This window comes from Heliconius melpomene, chromosome 18, assembly GCF_056956725.1.
Source record: "Heliconius melpomene rosina isolate 202511_hmr_F chromosome 18, ASM5695672v1, whole genome shotgun sequence".
Taxonomy (NCBI): domain Eukaryota; kingdom Metazoa; phylum Arthropoda; class Insecta; order Lepidoptera; family Nymphalidae; genus Heliconius; species Heliconius melpomene.
This window is the reverse complement of record NC_140406.1, coordinates 11,068,913-11,091,791: the sequence shown is the minus strand read 5'-3', so window position 1 is coordinate 11,091,791 and position 22,879 is coordinate 11,068,913. Positions and strand designations below refer to the sequence as shown.

Here is a 22,879-nt window from a genome sequence, read left to right as displayed (position 1 = left end):
TCCACTGTGTGCTCACAATCAACTAACGAAACGACTTCGATACATGCCCATTCTTGACGTCGTCGGAGATGTGTTCCTTAATTCTAAAACTGATGCTTCTCTTTGTTTGGCCAATGTATGATTATCCAGTGGCGTAGCTAGGAGGATGCATAGGGGGGGCATCAAAAGGGAAGGGGCATCAAAGTCAACGATTATTTTTTTAAAGGTAGCCAATGTCACATTTTAGTGTATCTGACACTTGATTTACGTGAGAGTAGAAGACACTTTGTTTTTTTTTAGACCTTAGACCATTTTAAAGGGCATCAAGTCCCCTAAGCCGCACCGGGCAGCAAATAACCTAGCTACGCCACTGTGATTATCCATAGTACAATCTAGTTTGTATTGCTTAATTTGCATGTTCTAATATCTTTTTAGTCTCTATTTTATAGTCTCTTATAAGCATTTTTAAAATAATAACTTTTATATACTATTGACATAGTTTTATTGCGATATTTGTAGAAAATAATTTGCCATATGAGTACTTGAAGTGGATATATACTTCTAGTGCACGTGCGGTAAGATAATTTCTACAAATAACACAATAAACCTAATTCAACGTTATACAATAATTATTATTTTTCAACCATTGAGGATCTATTCAATAAATAGACAATACAATACAAACAAAAGAAATACCTAGTGCATTTTTCATCTTTTTTTTTTCAAATTAACCTGATTTTCTATTGCCACTTTTTCTATAAGTCAATAATAATTAATAATCAAATAAGTAGAACCAGTAGAATATGCTGTTATGAGAAATTCTAATATATTTTTATTAATTTAGTATCTAGTTGATATTGTTTTTATAATATTAGAATATACTCACATTTTACGAGACGGTTTCATTTAAATCGGAATACGCATGTGCAGAATATATTAAAAAAGCTTTTTTACGTCGCGTCCATCATTGTTTCGCGCGCTTTCGACGGCATCTGTGAAAATTAAAACTCCGCAGCGAAACTCGAAAAATAAATATGTTTAGATTATAATGTTAATATTTAGTAAATGACAAGAAATAGATAGCGTTAGTTCAATTTAATTTGTTATAAAGTGAAATTAAATGATTCTTCTTTTTTTATTTTATTTTTTTGAAATATTAACAATAGTATGTAGTTAAGAGTTGTATTAAAAAAAAAAGAAAATGGCCGCTGAGAGGTTGTTATGGTTGTCAATGTTGCTGATACGTCTGTGGCTCGGAGCCGGGGACCTGTGTTATGCACAGTAAGTATATAAATTGTGTATATTATTGAAATTTACTCTTAAAATAACTATACATTAAAATATACATACACTTATCTATACTACGTTAAAATACATAATTGCTACCATTTTTTTAAAATATAACACATATTATTAAAAAAATACCGAATAAATAAATTATTACGAAATAAAAATATATTTTACTTTATAAACTACCTATTTATCAATTCATTAATTAATACATATTATATTGATATATTAAAATAAAATAAAAAACGAACTATTGGACAAACTTTTTTTGCAACTTTTTTATCAGTAATTATAAGTAAATACCACCACAACCCTCTATCCCTAATATTTAAAACGCCAGGATAAACAAGTATAAAAGAATATGATGGTCAAAAAGGCATTCCAATTAGGGTGCATATTCAAAAATCAGCCCTCAGAGACGGCCTCTTGACACGGTTGTGTTTATTCAGTCTCCGAAAGTAAGACGATGTGTTTTGACAAAAATAGATCACATAAGGAACTTTTATTTAAAAGAAAAGCAAGAAATACGTTATTAATTTTTAATCAAAAGAAATTCTGTTACGCCCGAATATTTACTTACTCATAATTATCTAAAGGAATATTTTCGTTCTATTTTACATCCCTTTGTAACCAATGTAATTTCTGATTACATATCAATTACTAGCGAAGTGGTATAGATTCTGACTACAAGCACAGCGATTGTAGGTTCGTTTTCCTGGTTCTGGTTCACCCAGTGGAAATCGAATTCATTCTTATGAGAAGCTAGTAAAAAGACAAAGCATGGTTTTGAGTTCCGCCACGCAACACTTAATGATTAGAAAATTTCCGTTGCCCATATGTCTATAGCTACCCGCTCGCGGCTTCGCCCGCTTAAACTACACAATTATTTATTTACTAATATTGTATTTTAATAACATTATCATTTTAACGGCAATATGGGTATTGTCCCATTGTCCATACATTGAAAACTAAAATTATTAAAATAATTCAAACACTAAATGGTAAGAGAAGTTTGCTCAAATACGATGTTGATACATAAAAAAAACTCGCTCCTTATAAATACAGCAAAACTCATTTGGTTACACTAATTGAACAACTTATATTTTTTAATAAAATATTTTTTATTCAATTACAAGAACTTTTGAATCGTCAAGTTACATACAAATGTTAATAGGATCAGACCTATATAGAATTATAATATTAAATTTATTATTAAATAATATTCCTATATAGAATTGACAATGTAATTGGATTATAAAAGTAAGAGTTTTATTTCAATTAAATCAATTAAAATTAATAAGATATAAAAATATAAATAAAATATAGTTTACCTATTGCATTTCAACCCCTAGGGGACACCGAATAGTAAATTATAGGTATAGAAGTAGGTCATATTAAAAAATGTCAACTTTAGATATCAGTTGACATTTTTAATATGACCTACTTTCCTATTTCTAAATAAATTTGAACAAGTGATATTGTTATTAACTTTTTTAATTTATTTTAATCATATAAGACACAGAGCAATATTAAGTAAATTAAATATAAAAAAAACAAAAAGAGGCGCAGCGTGTTAAATGGTCACGCTCTGTCCAGAAATATTATGAGCGGGAAATAGAGAGCGGAGTGTCTTAAAGCCTATCTCTCCCCAATCACCTTCCTATATGCAGGATACGGTGTGAAACTAACCACATCTAGATGGTAGTATATTGTCGTCTACTATCATCTAAAAAAAAAGTAGAGTCGCATTCTTTTACCCCTGCGCTACTGCGTTGTGCCTTTTTTGACCTAACTTGTGTTAAAATTTTATTAATTACATTGGATGTTAAATACTAAAAATTATACTTAAATTATTAAAAAAACTCTTGATACTTTGGTAAACAGAAATCTCTCTCTTTCTTTATTTTTCTTTACATATAATAGTTTTAAAGTTAACTGCGTAAAAGATATAATAATATTAAATACTCAACTAATAATTAACTGAAAAAGTTAAGCTAATATTATGAGAGTATTATTTAGGTAATAAACATTATTTACTTTGTTTTAATATAGAAAATATTGTGCCTTTCAAATTAATACACATTACACATACAAAATAATAAGAATGCACCAGGAATCGAACCCACAACTCCTTGTACACAAACAAAACCAGTTATTTCTTGTTACTTAACTTTAATTTTATACCCTGTAGAATAGAATCGCCTTCAAAGCCAAGAAGTAGGTGAGTGTTTGAATAAATGTTTTTATTACGGTATGGTAAGTTAACATAGAACTATATAATACTAATGTCATGAGATTTTGGCACTAATGTTAAGAAAATTCGGGATTCAATAGAAAAAATACAAAAAAGTGTGAAATTAAAAATAACTCTTAAATGCGTTAAATTTGTGTTGTTTTATAAATTTCATATTATAATTATTATTCATGTTTTATTAAACAATTCGGACGTTTATTCGTAATAGAATTGTTTCTAGAGGCTATTAAAATTATTATATATTACGTTTATTACTTTAATTTCGTTATATCACTTAGATGTATCTATGCTATCTGGTATCTAAATTTTGATAAAATCTTAAAATAATGTAAGTACTTTCAGGTTTTTGTAATAGCATTTAAGGGTTACCACATACATACATACAAACTAATACTCCTTGTACATTTGTATATTCATAAAAAAAATCATTTACCGTATATCCATTGCAAATTTTAAATTAACTTAGAAAAAAATAAAATTTTAGTACTGTGCAAAGAAAAATAATTGATAGGTATTTTGTAGTAGCATAAGCTAGTGCTAGTTCAAGAGGAATCAGCTATAGTCCGGGCTAGACTAGTCTAGACTAGACGCTTTGATACAATTGTAAACTTTATAATATATAATTTTAATTACGCCCAATATGCCCAGATCAACACTCGTAACGTTCCAAGATCTCCTGCCCGATGACCCGCGCCTTTACGACAAGATGAGACCGCCTAAGAAGGACGATCAGCCAACGATAGTCAATTTCCATGTGACTGTTATGGGGTTGGACTCTATCGATGAGAATTCTATGGTAAGTATGTGAGCAAAAGTAAAAGGCATGGTAAATCTTCGATTGACCTTTGGGAACCTAGTGTCGATGATACTAGAGGAATGTTACATAAAAAACGAGGGTTTGTATGAATATTATGACAGTAGACGAAGCCAGTACGAAAGAGGTATGCAGAGGCTATAATGTTTGGCACCCCGTTCTCTCTCGGTACCTTTCTAGTGATATTACGCAAGCTAAATTTTTTTATGTTTTTAGATTATTTTTTAGTCGTTTTTTATCTTCTATATATATAAAATCGAAAGGTCACTCACTCATCACGAAATCTCAGAAACTACATGTGCTAGAATTCTGAAATTTTGCATAGTAGTTATTTATAGGACGTAGGTGCTCGCTAAGATGGGAATTTGCAATATTCGACTTCTAAGGGGTTGTTTTTGGGGTCGAAAGTTTGTATGAAACTTCGTTATTACAAATGCTAGGAGTCTCAAATTTTGCATAGACGTCACTAGGACGTAGTCATGGAGACAGAAATTAATAATAACATAGTTCACGCGGGTGACACCGCGAGTTAAATAGGACTAAAATTATCTTTGAATTGTTCTCTGTTTATAGTTTATTTCTTGGTAAAGTAACATTATAATGGTTTTACATATGCTCATGGTTAATCTACCAATATTATAAGTTAATTTACTTTTGTATTATATTTATTATTAGACTACAATTCGACCCTCATAATCTTATTAAAATAAAATGTAAATTCAATAAAACATAAGAGATATCTACTAAACTTAAAAAATAGCATAAGTATCTTTCATATGAAGTAATAATTTGTTTCGAAAAGTAAACCAATTGCCTCTTTAATTAATGCCGGTTTTTTAAAAAAGTTGATCACGGAAATTCTCATTTTAATTTATCAAAGTAGTTCGTTCAGTTTCAGTTACAAACTCGTTGAGTTGCCTCACTGAAGAGTTCGTATTGAAAAATTAATTTTTGTACCAAACTTTATATTTGGATGGAAACTGAAACATCGTGTTTCTCATCAAAATTTATATTATATATTTATATTAGCAACATATTTTGGATTTACTTATTAGGGTTCCGTATTACCCATTGTCTCTAAATGAGATGGAGCATGGAGCCTTGGAATTGACCACAGGTTTAGGATTCAGGGTACCCTTTCCGTTATAACAGCTCTCGCCTTCACTACTCCAACCCAGTGTAATTATAAATAGATGTTAACCACATTTATAAGTAAAATAACAACGTGATCCTGAAAAAAGTAAAAAGAATAATACATAAAAAATAATAATATATGCTTATATTGTCGCAATTGATAACACATTTTGTTTGTTTTTGCAGACTTATGCAGCTGATATATTTTTTGCTCAAACCTGGAAGGACTTTCGCCTAAGATTACCTGAAAATATGACTACTGAATACAGGTATTGTAATTGCTCTAATAATTAAAATACTTAAACTAGCCTTGAATTCGACGCAAAGTGGGGAAAGGAAGTGTGTTAACACTACGTTTTCATGTTCCGACTGTCTACCCTGCTATGTGCGGAATACAGTGTGAAGCTAAAAAATATTATAGAATGGCGTAAAAAATAAAGCTTTTGGAAGTAAATAGACTTTTATATCTAAGCTTTTTTTTAACATTACGTTAAATATCATTATGTTCGATCATAAATCAAGTAAGTAAATGTGGTTTATCAAATAAATGGATGCACGGTTATCGATGAAAGATTATTTGCTTTAAGTCATATATAAATACTCACACTTAAAAAATAAACTGACTGAAGATTTACTTCAGTCATTTTTTTTAATTTACCTAACTTACATATTTTACTTAAAAAAAAAAAAATTACTCGCAATTCGTAATTTCTTATACTATAACCTTAAACTTAATAGCATACGCTATTGGGCATGAAACATTACAGAAGATAGACCAGTCGTGGTGCAGGGATTCAAGCGTGCAACTGTAAACGCGATTGGTTGTGGGTTCGATTCCTACTCGAGGAAATTAAATATTTAATATATTCTTTTTCTCGCTCTGGGAAGAGAAGCGCGGCATTGAGTTCCACCGTTCAACACGTCATACCTCCAGAATGGAATGTTGTAAAAGTAGATCCCCTCTGCAATGTGCAGGAAATATTCAACTTCAAAAAAACATTATAGATAACTATTATTTGCCTAACAGACTTTTAGAAGTGGATTGGTTGAAGCAGATGTGGAGACCAGACTCCTTCTTCAAGAATGCCAAATCGGTGACGTTTCAAACTATGACAATACCCAACCACTACGTGTGGTTGTACAAGGATAAAACTATTCTATACATGGTCAAGCTTACGTTGAAGCTCAGCTGCGCCATGAACTTCCTTATATACCCCCACGACACTCAAGAGTGTAAGCTGCAAATGGAAAGCTGTAAGTATTTACAGAATTTAATTTTGATTTTTTTTTCTTTTGGGGTTTAGGGAGCCCTTTGAATATAGATGTGATGGAGATGAGTAGGTTTCTATAGATGTAAAGAGTTTAAAATAAACGATTAACTAGTGAAGTTATTATCTGAAAACTTTTATATATTTATGAAGACAATAACATTAGTATCGTTGTGAGATTTTTTCAGCGGAAGAGGTGTTAGAGGCATTCAGAGTAAGACTTGCAATCTCGCCATACCGAAAACTCGGTATTGCGGGATCCCGCTTACTTTTTACGCCTGGTTTTTGCCTTGGAGCCAGAGCAAAAAAATGTGAATATTAAGAAACAATAAATAATTTCCCGACTGGGGATCGAACCCATAACCCTCGCGTTACAATCACTCCCTTATGCCTTTACACAACCCGACATAATGTAAAAGTGGCTCGACGCGACGTCTTCATTAAAAAATTGCTATTCAAGTTAATTTCTGGCCCATTGACATTGCCCCATCCGTAGCCTCTCAGCGTTTTAGCTAATGTGTGTCAAGGTACTTCATTATTAGAATAGTACTTGAATTTTTTTTTTTTTCGAGGCTGCTAAATAGGGTTTCGAAGGTTTTATTTCTACCTACATTTTATCGTTTTCTGAAATTATTAATTTAATATGTAATTATATTTTTATATTAATATTAAGAAACCCGCGTAGTGAATTACATAAATGCATAAACATAAAAAATAAGGATATACTAGAAAACGTCTAAGTATAGTAATAGTGTTTGGTGCCCATGTGGCGTTATATTATTTAATTGTTCAAATACCATATTTTTTTATTATCTGATATAGAAGGAAAGATAGATCGAACTAATGTTAAGAGACACTACTTTCCCCACTTTCCACCGAATAATATAAATGTAATGAAATTACACCATATTACTGTAATATCTACTTATAATATAATAACTACTGCATCATTTTTATACTAGGTTGTTATATTAATTATTCAAATCAAAATCGATTTACCCACTCATTATGGACATGAAAATGCAATGTTTTTCCCATCATTTAAAATATCATTTCCAAATGTAAAGGAAGGGTCATGTTGTTATTGATTGTTTGTTATGTGTAACATATACATAAGTTCATCAATAAAATAAATAAACTTATAATGAATTGCCTTGACAGATGACACAGAGTAGAGGAAATGCGCGGTGCGAATACTCTACTGAAGTAGCTTGATATTATTTTCTTAATTTTTATAAAGAATTTATATATATATAATAATAAAATAAATAGTCGAGAAACGCTTAATAATTTAGTGTTACGTGTATTTGAATTTTTTTTTTCAATAGTTCATTTATATCGATAATATTTATTTTTATTTATTACCTGATCTCAATCCCAATCTCAAGATAGATCCGGAGATCTATCTTGAGATTGGTTTATAAACACTTGACTTATAAACACTTGCCTCAGTGATAAGGCACATCGTTTCCCACTTTCTGCCAAAATTTCGCGGGATAGCATGTGGAGTGGCGAAACTAAAACGAGAAAATGAAAATATTAAATATTGCATTTTATCGAGTAGATTTGAACCCATAACCTGTCGCGTTTACGCCACGACTGACCTCAAATTAATCATACCTCAATTTAATTATACACTGTTGAATGTTAATTAATTTATAATTAAAAAGCAGTATATATAATATGAACCTCGCGAAACTGCAAAATAATGACTGTCTCTGCATACCTACTTCACGCTTAATGAAGTTTGTTCGCAACATTTTTAAACCAAAAAAAAAAGCCTTTGCGAACCGTGTTGAGTTGAGCATGCTTGATATGTTGTTATATATTTATTATATTATAGAATATTATAAGAATTTATTAATGCTACAGTTCTTTGTATAATATCTCTTTGACATTATGAGTACAGATATTGTACATTAGATGGTGTTAGGATTTTGCATGTTAGACATCGGAGTTAAACGCTGCCATACTACCTACTATAAACATGTGATAAAAATATCAAAAGTAAATATAAATACAGGTAAAAAAATCGTGAGGGGCCATCGTGGCACCGTGTTCAGTGTTTTACTGTAAGCGGGAAGTTAAGGATTCGATTCCCACTCGAAAAATTAATTATTTTTTACTTCCTCGCTTTGAAATATAGAGAAAGTGCAATATATTTCAAAAAATCGATATGCAATGACTGCAAAATTAGCTTGTAAATGATAAACGTTAACGTTATGTGGCAGCATACAACCTGATACTAATAAAAACTCCTGCATAAATAAAGCGGCAATTTCGCTTAACATCGAGTGCACTAAAATATGTCAATGAAATTATTTATTATTTTAATAGTTAAAGTTAAGTTTTAAATAGGTGAAGAGGCTCTCAGGTTTCAATTATAATGTTTGATATTTGCTCTCGAAACGAAAAGAAATAGTCAACATTTTATAATGTTCAATAAAAAATGTGCTATAGATTCTAAAAATAAAAGATACAGTTATATTATACAAGCTAGCGCTCCGCTTGCGACTTCGCCCGCTTCTACTATACGATTATTTATTTTTTTATCTCAATTACTGTCGTGATCTAATAATATTAAATAGCTAAAGTTTTAGCCAATTCAATAAAACATTCATTTTGTATCAGTATTGTCGCATGCAATTCTGACACGCAATTTTTATTTATGAACCTATCGAAATAAAAAAAAACTATATGTTAAGGGAAGTTTGCCAAAATACAACAGTGAAAACTGCATTTTAATCGGTTAAATCCTTTCTATGATTCTATTAGTGAATAAGCGCATAGAATATTTGACAAAAATTTAAAATATCATTATTTTGGGTTTTATTACATTAATAAATCCTCCCAATAACAGGTTTCTCATTCATATCTTTTATATCTTAGACTAGCGGACCCGGACGCGGCTACGCCTGCTTGAAATATAAGAATATAATTTCTATAGAAATATAATTTCAATCTAGATGAAATGCTAAAAGTGACTATTACATTTATTTTCATAAGGATGAATATCAAAATGACGCGGTAACGAACGCGGTCGCGTAGCGACGACGGTTGTTATTAACATGGCAGAATAAATTGGAAAGTAATTGTCAAATTAGAAAGTATTTTAATTTATTAGTATATACGTGTAATGTAATGTTATATATATAGCCTACAGCACTTCTGAAGAATGCAGCTTTCATACAAAACAAAAACAAAGTAAATCGATCCAGTAGATCCAGAGATCTTAGCGTTCAAACAAACAAACAAACAAACTCCTCCGCTTTATTATATTAGTACTAGCGGACCCGGACGCGGCTACGCCTGCTTGAAATATAAGAATATAATTTCTATAGAAATATAATTTCAATCTAGATGAAATGCTAAAAGTGACTATTATATTTATTTTCATAAGGATGAAAATGACGCGGTAACGAACGCGGTCGCGTAGCGACGACGGTTGTTATTAACATGGCAGAATAAATTGCATGTCAAATTAGAAAGTATTTTAATTTATTAGTACATATGTGTAATGTAATGTTATATAGCCTATAGCACTTCTGAAGAATGCAGCTTTCATACAAAACAAAAACAAAGTAAATCGGACCTGTAGATCCAGAGATCTTAGCGTTCAAACAAACAAACAAACAAACAAACAAACAAACAAACTCTTCCGCTTTATTATATTAGTATAGATAGATGTACTGACAGCAATGAATTAAAGTTTTATTTTAAGTATAGATATAGATGTAAAAACTACAAGTATTTTTTCTAAGAAACATTTCAAACTTCTCTAGTAAAGTCGTGCTCTACTTTTTCTATATACACATCTGAACTTCAATTAAAAAACTACCTATAACAAATTAATATTCATAAAATTATAAAAGAGAACAAAATTAGACCGTCTGTGTCAGTGTCGTCTCAAGAACACTCAGTGCTGGTGAGAGCCTCTACACCCTCTTAAACTACGGATTAACCTATATATAGAATCTATTACCATCGATATTACGATCTACTTAGCAAGGTTACAAGTCCTCGGCTGTCTTCAAGTTCAATGACGTGAACTTTAATATTTGAGGGCACTTTAAGTTTCTTTAGAAGTATGGCGTTTGGGATGGTCTTTGTGGGCTTTGATAGTTTTAATTATGTAGAGTTGTTGTTAGTCGGTTCAAATACCAAATGGGTAGTGCAGTCAGTATATAAGTATATATATTTGATAAAAACTACAATTATAGATCCTTGAGATTGAATCCTATAAATTACTTTTATAGTTATGTACCTACCGTCAAGTAAACATTCTAGTTATTTTTGTAAGCTTTATAGTTTAAAAGTTTACTACGTTACTTATAATATCTTAAAAATATGCGGAAATTAGGAAATGCAATTGCTAACATCTCTCTCTATATTGCAACATTTAATTAATTAATTATTTAATATCTACTTATAAATGAAATATTTATTTCTATTTTCATTTCTTCGCTCTGGTGTCGAGGTAAAAAGTGGCGTTGACCCCACTCAACACGCAATGCCTTAACATTAGAGACAAATTGGGGATCGAAATGTCTTAACATTAGGTTCCCTCTACCTATCCTGCTGAATGCGGGATGAAGCGTAAAGCTGATAAAAAACCCTTCCTTATAGATATAGACATTTTAAATATTTTTTTATTCATACTCGGGGAAATGCCCTAGATTTTCAAAATTACCATAGTTCTACAACCGTAGTGTGTGTTCTTGTAACTTTGCTCTTTCATTTTATAGCTGGTTGAGCAAAATTACACATTAATATGTAAAAGATGCACTCCGTGTAGTAGACCATTAATTAGTGTACATTTTGTTGAGAGTAATTTGGTACGGAGTTTATAAAATTGCTTACTAAATAAATAGAAATATTTTTATAGTTTCAGCATACAGCAGGGTACTCTTAGGGTACCTGGGAACCTAGTGCTAAGATACTCGGATACTCATTAAGACACTTTCGTTATCCACCGAATTCTTGAGACATTACGTGTCAAGTGCTGAAATACACGCCGTGCTTTTCCTCGTTACCAAAACGAAATGAAAAAAAAATGTCTCATTAATCCTAGTGGAAATCGAACCCTCAACCGTTTTGTTTACAGTCACAAGCTTGTACTCTTACGTACTTATGTATGTGTAATAAATTAATTATTAAGTAAATGCTCACAATACATGTGCAAAGTCAAAGGTAATCGCTAGTTTCATGTAATATTAGGATTTTTTTTTTGTCATAAATTATTTGTTCTTATTAAATTAATTTAACAAAAATAATATATTTAAACATTTTATCAAAATATATATTAAAAAAATTACATTTTGTCGTATCCGTAAAATATTGAAGGTATATATAATATTCAATACTTTACGGAATTAAATTAGTATTTTTTTTTAAAAAACATTATTACAAAAAAAACCCATAATGAGGATGATGAAAATTAGGATTTCGTAAAGACTGTGTTTTATTAAAAAAATATGTTCGACGAGGATGGGATTCGAACCCACGCGTGCAGAGCACATTGGATTAGCAGTCCAACGCCTTAACCACTCGGCCACCTCGTCTTCTTATAGTATTACGTAATGTTCTATAGGTACATCAGGCTTTCTTCGTACATATATTTTATTATAGGCTCACGACATGCGTTAAAAAACTAACGTTTTCTATTATTCACATGTATTCTGTTAATAAATTAATTTGAATGAATTAGTTTTAAAATAGTAGTTTTTAAAGCAGACAGTGACATATCACCACTCTTGGGACACCTTAATTAAACTTGTATATATGTATTAACACTAATATAATTATACTGCTATACTAAAAAACTAGTTAAGTGCGAGTCGGACTCATTCACCGAGACGTCCATACTAATTTCTGGATTGTAAGTCAACGGAATCTTATACAAATTGACAAATTTACGTTTGCGGGCTATATGAACTAAGTTTGTACGAAATATAAGTTTTGTAAGAATTTTTTTCTATGAAATAACTACATTTACATGTTTTGGATTTATTTTCTTTATTTGTTTTGTAAGTTCTCCCTTTGTGCTAGATTTAGATACAGTAGGTCCACGAGAAGTAGGCATCTCCCCTATAGGTTATGATTACGCGTCGAATTTCATTCAAATGGCAGCAAAATCATTGCGTAAACGCACGTATCTTTCGATTTCTTTGAATTTGACACCGTGAGTGACGGAACTTAACGCCGCGATCTTCATAACAGAGTAATTAATTTCTTCAAGCGGTTATTAAAACCACAATTGTCACCCAAGCCTCACTGCACTACGATGACGTCAAAATTTAAAGAATATATTTTATAGAAGATATCTATCTATACGAGTATATCTATCGAAAAGACAATCGATATCTTCGAGATAAATATAACTAATTAATTACCAAAACAATTTTTTTTTTATTTAATTTAAAAAACAACATCTACACATAGTGAAAATTTAAATCCAATTTAATTAACTACACAGTCCATAACAAAAAGTATCATTACGTTTGAAATGGAAAAGTAAATATATAAATCCATATAAAAATATAATATATAATGAGAATATTTTAAAAATATCGCACAATGGCCTGCTCAGTTGCAAATATTTGAAAGCTCTCGTAGGGTAAAGTTTGTGGGGCGATACAGAAAATTGATTCGTCGAGTAGCACCTTAAATGTAGGCCAAGTGTTCTCGTCTCTTGTGATGTCAGCTCGTTTTATCTGGAGATGCTTGAAGCCAGCGAAGCCGATCGAGCGCCATAAATAGGTAAGACCCACTAGAAGGTATTTTTGAAAGCTTGTTATTTGTTTGAGATCATTACGTACTTTACTTTATTTGAGTTGAGTTGTGTTGAGTTGAGTGTGTGCGAGTCGTTTTCTTTACCTCCGAAGACCACTTGAAGATTTTTGATTGAGCTTTGCTGGTGGAGGAATGTTGCTTGTTGGGGCCTCTTCAACTCGGTAGTTAGGTTTTTCTTTCTGTTTCGTTTTGGTTTCTCTTACGATACTGTTTGTGGACACTAACACTAAGAAATTTTTTATCAGCTTCACGCTGTATCCCGCTGCAGGGTAGGCAGAGGGAACTTAGTGTTAAGACACTCTGTTTCCCATTACATTAAGAATTACGCATGGTTTTCATACATAAGGTTTACAAAGAAATAATAGAGAAAATATTGTTAACATTAGCATAATATTTTCAAAGATAGAGAGGAGAGGTACATACTCGTACACGTTGAGGTATAAACCTATTATTTATTATCCGTTAGTAACAACACATATGTAAGAAGATTATATAAAAAAAATAGCTCTATTACCTAATAAGGAAGACAGTTCAATGTCAAGATCACATCGCCCAATACGAAGCTCTACAATACGTCTTTTCAATAATGGTTAACAAGGCCTGTTGGATTTGATTGTATAAATTTATTTATTGTTACGCCGGCTGTTTGATTTCTACGGACGCGATGATTGTGGATTCAAATTTTTTATCTATTACAATATTTTATGTTTTATGACGATACCATGTACCTACTCGTATAATTATAACAATGAAGAAATGAAAACCACCTATGCATAAGGATGTCGTTATAGGGCAAGGAGTTCAGAGCAGTGCCGGGTACTTGACATATTCGATTTGCGTCTAGATGGGGTCAATTCTATTCTTGAAAAGTATCCAATTAAAATATCGAGCAAAGTCAAATATATTTAAGAACGGTTGAAATAAAAAAATATACTTTATATTTACTTATAATAAATATTAAGCGTACTATTTTACACCTGTTTCCAGTGTCCCATACAACAGACGACCTGATCTTCCAGTGGGATCCGGAAGTGCCATTAGTAGTCGATGAGAACATAGAGTTGCCTCAATTGGAGCTGGTACAGAACAGGACTGCTGACTGTACACAAGTTTATTCCACAGGTATTTATGGGTATTATATTTGTAATGTTCTTATGTATAGCAATCTACAGTCAGGACGTGCTTAGTATTATTGATTTTTGGCTTCTAATTTGGTTGATGGATATCTGAAGATATTTTTTTTAGCTTTACGAACCTTTATCCTTTCACACACTTTTGTGCTACGCGTTTTGCCTCACCTAGAGTTGTTTTATTTGTAAAAAGTAAAAAATAGATTTCTCTGATGGGGAACAGAAAATGGAGTAATGTGTCACTCTCACTAGTCCATCGCAAAATATGAAATTTGGATGGTAAAGGAGAGTCTCAACACTAAGTTCCCAGATTATAGGCAGAGTGTAGGCCACACTGCTATGTACTGCTGCTATATACGGGTGATTAGTAAAAAAAAAATCTGCTATTACTTTACCTTGATCTACTCAAATTATAATGCTATCAAGTAATTTCGAGAAAGATTACTTTTATAATCCATTATTACCGGCCTATGCACAGTTAATCTCACGTTACTATCACCATAAGCAACCTCGCCCCGAATTGTTATACTGGTCATTATTTGTAAAACTGTTTCAAGATTAAAACTGTTTAAACATGAATGTTCGCAGGCACTAACAAAATATTTGAAATTTTAAATTATCAATTAGGCCGTCGCGTCGCGTCGTGGCGCAGCGGCACAAGGGTGTGACTGTAAAGCGACGGTTGTGGGTTCGATCCCCACTTGAGAAAGTGAAATATTCATTTTCGTTGTTCTGCCACTCAACACGCAATGCCTCCAGAATTCGGCAGAAAGTGGGGTACGGAGTCTCTTAACACTAGGTTCCCCCTGCCTACCCTGCTGTGTGGGATACAGCGTGAACCTAAAAAAAATTTCTATGATCTATATATATACTAGTGGGCCCGGACGCGGCTACGCCCGCGAAAATATAAGCCTAAATAATTAAAATAAGTTAAAAAATAATAATAAGTGGAGATTTATTATTAGAAAAATCTGAGTAACCGAAATGAACAAACAAAAGAAGTAAAAGTAACTAAAGGAAATTCTTAATATTAGAAAAAGTACCTAAAGTTTGCCGTGCGCGCGTACTAAACATTTTTCTATATTAAATAATTATTAATTTTTGCGAACAATATTAAATAAAATCCCAAATGATTAAAATTACGATATTTTAAGTGTATAACATCGGTATGGATAACCGAACTGAGATAAATTAATTATAAGCAGTAAATAATTACATAAAAAATAATAGTAATTCGAAAATATATAAAAATTTACGAAATCATCAAAGTCATCTGCCCGTTCGCGTGGGTCATACTATACCACTCGTAGGCTAGGTCATTTGGAATCAGTGACATCTTAATTATTTATTAGAATGTTACACAGTAAAGTATAATTTCCATCTAGATGAAATGCTAAAAGTGACTATTATATTTATTTTCATAAGGATGAATATCAAATTATAGAAATCATCTAATTTTTGTTAATGTATACAAATCTATATCGGCGCGCGCCATGTATGCATTAAGCAAACTCACTTTGGGTGACGTTTTCTTAAAACAACAAACTTTGCAAGCCGTTGCTTAGCAACGCGTAGCGACTATTCTTATTAACATGGCGGAATAAATTGCTTGTCAAATTAATTATTTTAATATTTTGGTATATATCGAAAATATTACAAATATGAGAAAAAAAAAGTATCCTATGTTCATCCCGAGACCCTCAAGTATCTCTATATGTGTATTTTATCACAATTAAATTAGCGGTTTGACCCTGATTGCGTAAAGACAGACAGACAGACAGACAGACAGACAGAGTTACTTTCGAATTTATAATATAGGTATGGATATATATATATATAAAAGGACTTGTCCTCACTGACTGAGGTAAGACGCACGCACAGCCGTAACCGCTCATGGTAGAAACGTGAAAATTTTACAGATGTTTACTTTCGTAATCTGGACATCCACTAAGAAGAGATTTTGAAACATTTTAACTCTAAAGGGGTGAAATAGGGGTTGAAAGTTTGTATGGAAAAAAATTTAAAACTGCACCGATTTGTATAAAATTTGAAATTCAGACTCTTAAAAATATTTAATTGAATACGTGTTTCATGGTTTTTTTGAATTCACCCCCTAAGGGTGCAAATAAGGGGTAAAAGTATATATATAGAGTTAAGTATGTATGGAAAAATATGGTTATAATATGGCATAAAGTTTGTATGGAAAATTTTTTAAATCGCCACCGATTTTTATAAAATTTGAAATTTAGACTCTTAAAGATATTTCATTGAACACATGTTTCGTGGTTTTAGAATTCACCCCTAAATAAGCAAGCGAAGCTGCGCGCGTCCGCTAGTTATTAATAATAATCTAACTATTGTTAGTAAAAGGTTTAAATTCCTCTCTATTGTATAGTGACAGGCTTAATATGGTTGTTTTAGTTTTAAGTCTCAATTAAATTTTTAAAGGACCATCTTCACTTTGCTTTTGTGGTGGGATTCAAGGCAAGATGTAAGAAATAGAATTTAAAAAGATAAAAGGAAGAAACTTTTTTCTCCAGTCAGTTACTTAGTTCAAAAAATTAGTCTCAAAACCTTTTATTATATTTTGTTAATAATACATAATTTGTATGTTAATAAAAAAATGTATTTCTGAAAAATGAACCGACTTCTGTAAAAGAGGAGAATTGTATTTTTTGGTTATATAGTGTTTATTTATTATTAATAATTTTCAGGTAACTTCACGTGTTTGGAGGTGATCTTCAAGTTGAAGCGTCGTCTCGGCTACCACTTGTTTAATACATACATACCCACCTGCCTTATCGTTATCATGTCTGTGAGTTATATTACTAAATATTTCTATTATTAAAACTATACTTTTAGTTTCACATGTTAAAAACTGTAACAAAAATACAAATCCTATATTTACATACATCTAAATGATACCAACATATGTTAAGTATGTAAACTTAGCATTACCAATTATTTCTTATGCGCATAAACCACAAGATTACCCATAGCTTGTATTATCTGCAAGATATTATCTGCAAGATAACCCATAGTCGCATGGCAAGTTACCAATTACCGCGAAACCTCAAACGTGACTTTATCATGCATTTATAGAAGATTTATAGCAATAAATTGCAATGAATATAATCGCATTTGTTTTGTATCAAATTAGTTGGTTTAAAAAAGAAATATTTAATAATTTTATTTGAAATATATGAGGTGACCGAATCATGGAACCCTTTAGGATCTATACAACCCATACTACACTGATGATTGCGGTTGTTTTCATGAGCTTATCTAGAAATATTTTCCAGGAGAACACTGGGCTGTCCCATTCCAATATCCATGGTTCTTTCTTTATCTAATCTTGGTCTAGCCAAATATTAAACAAGGAACAGGGCGATTAAAATGTATTCGTCAAGAAAAATATATTGTGATAAATTATGATTACACAGACAAGAACCTAAAAACAAACATTTTAAATTAGTACTTGTTGCTATTAGGGTGTTTCTGACTTTTCATGTGGTCTGATTGTGGATTCGGATTCTAGTTCTAGGAATGTTTAAAATTTTCAAGACATGAGGTTTCCGTTATGCTCAATTTTTGTTGACCGAAAAGTAACGAAAAATCTTCGAAATGCCCTATAATTTTTGTCTAGTGGGTGTCGTTCTGGATCAAGCCAGACGCGGCGCCCGCGCGGGTCACGCTGGGCGTGACGTCACTCCTCACGCTATCCACTCAACACGCTAAGTCTCAAGCGCAACTGCCACCTGTCTCCTATTTGAAGGCGGTGGACGCATTTATGTCTGTTTGTACTGTGTAAGTACATATTTTATAGTTATTTTTCTCTCTTTAAGTATATGTTGGAATGTAAATATTAATATTATTTTCATTTCCTCTCTCTGGTCTTATTACCAAAGCGCGGCGTTGAATTCGCCGCTCAACACGGAATGCCTCAATAATTTGAGATTACTGTGTCTTAACACTATGTTCCCAGATTCAGTCTGCCTATCCTGCCATGTGCAGGACACAGCTAGTCACTGTATAGGTATAATTAATAAAAAGTTGTATGATATGAAGTAGGTACATTACATACAGTTCGGTTTAGCTATAAAATCTTATATAGCCCGTAATTACAGTGATAAAATTGCAATTTTAATAAGAGTAGTTAGAGTTAGAGTTGTTGGGACTACGTTCTCCGTATCACTTTTTATTACAATTTTTATATTATTATTTTTTTTTATTTTGATTTCAAAGTTATAACAATGGCGTAGTATTAAAGATCTCATTTATCTTTTCTTTCTTTTGATAATTTGAAAACTATATAGTTTTAAACTTCTGTTTCTAGTTTCGTGTTCATGGCGCTGATGGAGTACTGCTTGGTCAATATCATACTAGATGATAGAGGTGGGAAACCTAAGGTGAGAAATTTCTTGTTATTTAAGTATACTCGTAGATATGTATATTATGTTTAAAGAATTTTGTCATGTGTTTTGTCATCGTGGCGTAGCGAGACGATGCGGGGTCAGTCTCTACGGAGCGAAGGATTGTAGATTATTTTCTTCGAAAACGACAATCGAGGGCTATGTTGAATACCGTCGCTCAATACGCAGTGTTAGGAGAATCAGACGGAAAATGGAGAACGAAATGTTTCTTGGTTCAACTGTTTTTATCCTGGTATACGAAAATAAGTATGAAGTTGGTTTTTTAAAAAAAATAACATAGCAATTGATCAGTCCAGCTACATCGCTGGTGTCCATGGGTAAGATGAATGTCTCCAGAATTCGGCATGGAGTGTCTTTACACTAGATTCCCCCTGCCTACCCTGCTGTGTGCGGGATACAGCGTGAAGTTGATTTAAATTTAAAATTTTTGTAGCTCTAATAGAAAAATATTTAAATTGTAATATTGTTTCATTCTAATTTGCCATTTTATCAACCAAGAAGTGACCAAAGGTGTAGCATATCTATATAGATATAGACATTTCTATTTATTTATCGGTCATCGGTCTACCTAGACCAAAGAAGCGCTTACCTATAATACGATAAATATTGACATAGTCTCAAAAAAAAAAACAAAAAAGAGCCAAAATGAAAACGATATGTCTCAACGACTTAACATTATTATAAGCTTTGACTTTACATGTAACAGCAGTGGAGGGATTTTTCGCCAATTTTTTGAAGCATTACTTGATGAATTCCCTAATCCATAAACTAAAATTCTCTAAAAACATATTTGAATCAATAACCATGAAAGAATTCTTAACTGGACCTCCCCTATCTCCACAAAGGATTATCTAGACCCCCTTCGGTATCGAACAGATTAAATCACGTTACTTTTCATTTTTATCAGAATACTAGAATGTTTCCATTCCAAAATCTGTGTCAAGGAATCAAAAGAAAACAATAAGAAATTGTTTGCAAAATCCATCAGCAGGGATTTGAGAAGGATTAACTTGTCAACCATATTTAGGACGGTGATAAGTTTAGGTTTACACTCTTTAATGTAGATATACGATAATAATACTTTGCTATATTAAAATCATCTATATCAATATCACATTCTATATAGAAGGAACCTAATATTAAGACGCTTCCATTCCCCACTTTCCACCGAATTCCGAACCTCGCTTTGCCTCGTTACCAAAGCGGGAAAATATAAATATTAAAGATTTTGTTCTAGCCTGTCGTAATTACGACCTCAAAATATGAGGACGCACGAGGCCTCATAAAATATTATATTTACTTATTCTGAGTCAAAAATCCGTATCCGTGGATAACGGAGTGTCCTAACACTAGGTCCTCTTTATCTATCCTCCTATTCCACTTATGCTGCATGCATGGAATTAAAAAATAAATCTTTTTACGTCAACAGGAACCAGCGGAAGCAGCCAAAGCTCGTATGCGCGCGGTCAGCATCGATCGTTTCTCACGCGTTTTCTTCCCTTTACTTTTCGCAGTACTAAATGCTACATATTGGATACAATTCGCACAGTACATCTGATTGTTTAAAATTAGTAAATACTTTATTATTTATTTAGTTATAAAACTAATTACTTAAAGAAAAGCAATATTTTGGAAATTAGATTTAGAAGTTAAAAATGGGAAAGTAAAACATCTTGGAACACATTTTCATATTAAATGTATTAAAATACGATCACTGTCAGATGTAGCTATTATCATAATCTTTTGTTTCTTATTTTTAAATTTTATAAAGCTCACATTTGAATAAGTTTTTTCACTTTGAAAATAATTAGAGAGAGGAATAAAAATAGAAATAGAAAAAAAGTAATAATTGACTTAACTTTGACATTTTTTTACCAATTATTCGATAATATTTTTTTCTTTTCTTTCTTTTATAAAAAAATGTTTATTGGTATTTATTGTTATTGACGATATATCTTTTCTTTTTAAGTTTTCTTTGAATCAATCATAAAATTTAAATATATTTATAGAAATTCGTTACGTATTAATAAAAACTTATCTAACCATAAACTAGAGTTAACATAGCGATGAAATGAAAATAAAAAATATTTCCTCGACTTGGAACCGAACTCACAATCTGTCGTGTTTACAGTCGCACGCATGTGCCCCTGCACCACGACTGGCCACAATATACAATATTATTTGAATATAAAAAAAAATCTGTTTTTTATTGTTAGCGCACTAAATGCGTATTGTAATATCGTTATATATGTAAATTAAATAAGTTATATATGCTTTACAAATATATAGTTTTAATTAATTTATATTCTTCTAAATCGCTCACTCGTGTATCTTTTACATCGTATGGAAACAATTTATTAAAACAGGTTGTTTATTTTGTATTTTAAGTGAGTATTAGGTATATGTAGAAAAGCTCAATGATATATAGAGGAAACTGTCAGTGCAAATGTCCTTATTTATAAACATAAATAATAAACTATAATAAAATAGAATTAAAAACATAGGTACTGTGAGTAACAAGTAAATCCATTTAAAACATTATATTTATACATGGAAAGAGATTAAATAAAGAGAGTAAATAATTCAAAGGAAAGTTGAAAATAAAAAAATATATGTAGATACTTATATAGTAAAACCATCACCATGATTAATGTAACATTTTAAATTTTAAATGCTCAATTCATAATAATAAATAAAGTTTTATTTAAACTGACAATTTCAATAGTATATTAAACATTTAACTATATTTCTCATTAAGTTCCTACCTGTTGTATTATTTATAATCTGTGCATTAACTATTTTTACTCTGTGAACGAATATTGTATATAATCTGTACTTCTGTAACGTAATATATATTGCAAATTACTATTAATGAATTAATTTTTAGATAAATCCATACTTAAAGTGTGTTCGTTTTTATTTTAGATCAATGAAGAGATATTTTTAGTATGATGGCATATTATGTAAAAGAATATATAGGAAGAATTATAATGTCATTTTCTCACTTGCAGGGGGATACCCTGGCTGTGTTGTTGAATCATACCGAGTGTGGATATACTCTTAACGCACATACCAAACTTAATTATGTACCTATAATGAAAAAATAAAAAAATATATAATTAATTATCAAATTGGACCTGTTTGACAGATTAAGCAAGTGCTCAACTGGCACGCTCGAAGCGCCATAAATAAAGAACCGAACCGAACCAGATTAAGCAATGTTGATATATTCTATGGGTGAAATTTTCTGGTTCTAATCCTAGGCCCGTATTTATAAATCACCCTCAAGTCTGAGATCAATCTTGAGATGCCGTTTTCATTCATAAATTACACATTTACGAATGAAAACGGCATTTCAATGTCGCTCTCAAGAGCGGTTTATATATACTGAGAACCTGGGGCACAGTGGCACAGATAATGAAAATGGTAAACGGGTGACGTTTCGTATTCGTTATACACTGTTATTTTTACATAGGAATTTGGTTAGAATATAGTCTTAGTTATTATATTAGGTATATTTAATACAACTGTATAAACTATAAATATTTAACAAGAGTTTCTTAGAAAAACTAATAAGGATAAAACATAGTTATCGTCAATTTGAGGTTAAATTGTTTATTCTTACATGTTAACAGGAAATGATATTTTCGATTTACTTTAAATAAATTTATTATTTATTTTATTTTTGTGTTAAATAAACTATAGTGGTGTTATGTTTTGTTTTATTCAATATGAAACCTAATATTTTTTGCAGGGTCAACTCATAGATCAAGATTTTTGATGAT

At 31.3% G+C, this 22,879-nt stretch overlaps 1 protein-coding gene and 1 non-coding gene across 3 annotated transcripts; one reads left to right on the top strand and one right to left on the bottom strand.

Annotated features, from left to right (window-relative positions):
* Window positions 1-1,033: 1,033 nt before the first annotated feature.
* Window positions 1,034-22,804, top strand: LOC146529570 (glycine receptor subunit alpha-3-like). Of its 2 annotated transcripts, XM_085201832.1 has the most exons (10): window positions 1,034-1,260; window positions 3,461-3,490; window positions 4,172-4,319; window positions 5,658-5,740; window positions 6,499-6,725; window positions 14,519-14,653; window positions 17,376-17,476; window positions 18,308-18,468; window positions 18,998-19,070; window positions 20,524-22,804. In XM_085201832.1, the coding sequence occupies exons 1-10, from the start codon at window positions 1,181-1,183 to the stop codon at window positions 20,650-20,652; spliced, it is 1,167 nt and encodes a 388-aa protein (XP_085057958.1). In that variant the 5' UTR covers window positions 1,034-1,180; the 3' UTR covers window positions 20,653-22,804. The 2 variants fall into 2 exon arrangements, with proteins under 2 accessions (XP_085057958.1, XP_085057959.1); XM_085201833.1 differs by lacking the exon at window positions 3,461-3,490.
* Window positions 12,219-12,300, bottom strand: TRNAS-GCU (transfer RNA serine (anticodon GCU)). The gene has a single exon. It is a non-coding gene; the product is annotated as a tRNA-Ser (tRNA).
* Window positions 22,805-22,879: the final 75 nt, after the last annotated feature.

Coding starts and splice junctions, on each gene's coding strand:
- LOC146529570 (XM_085201832.1), top strand. CDS start 1,181: ATGGCCGCTGAGAGGTTGTTATGGTTGTCAATGTTGCTGATACGTCTG. Junction 3,491..4,171: donor CCTTCAAAGCCAAGAAGTAG/GTGAGTGTTTGA, acceptor CAATATGCCCAG/ATCAACACTCGTAACGTTCC. Junction 17,477..18,307: donor GCCTTATCGTTATCATGTCT/GTGAGTTATATT, acceptor ATTTTTGTCTAG/TGGGTGTCGTTCTGGATCAA.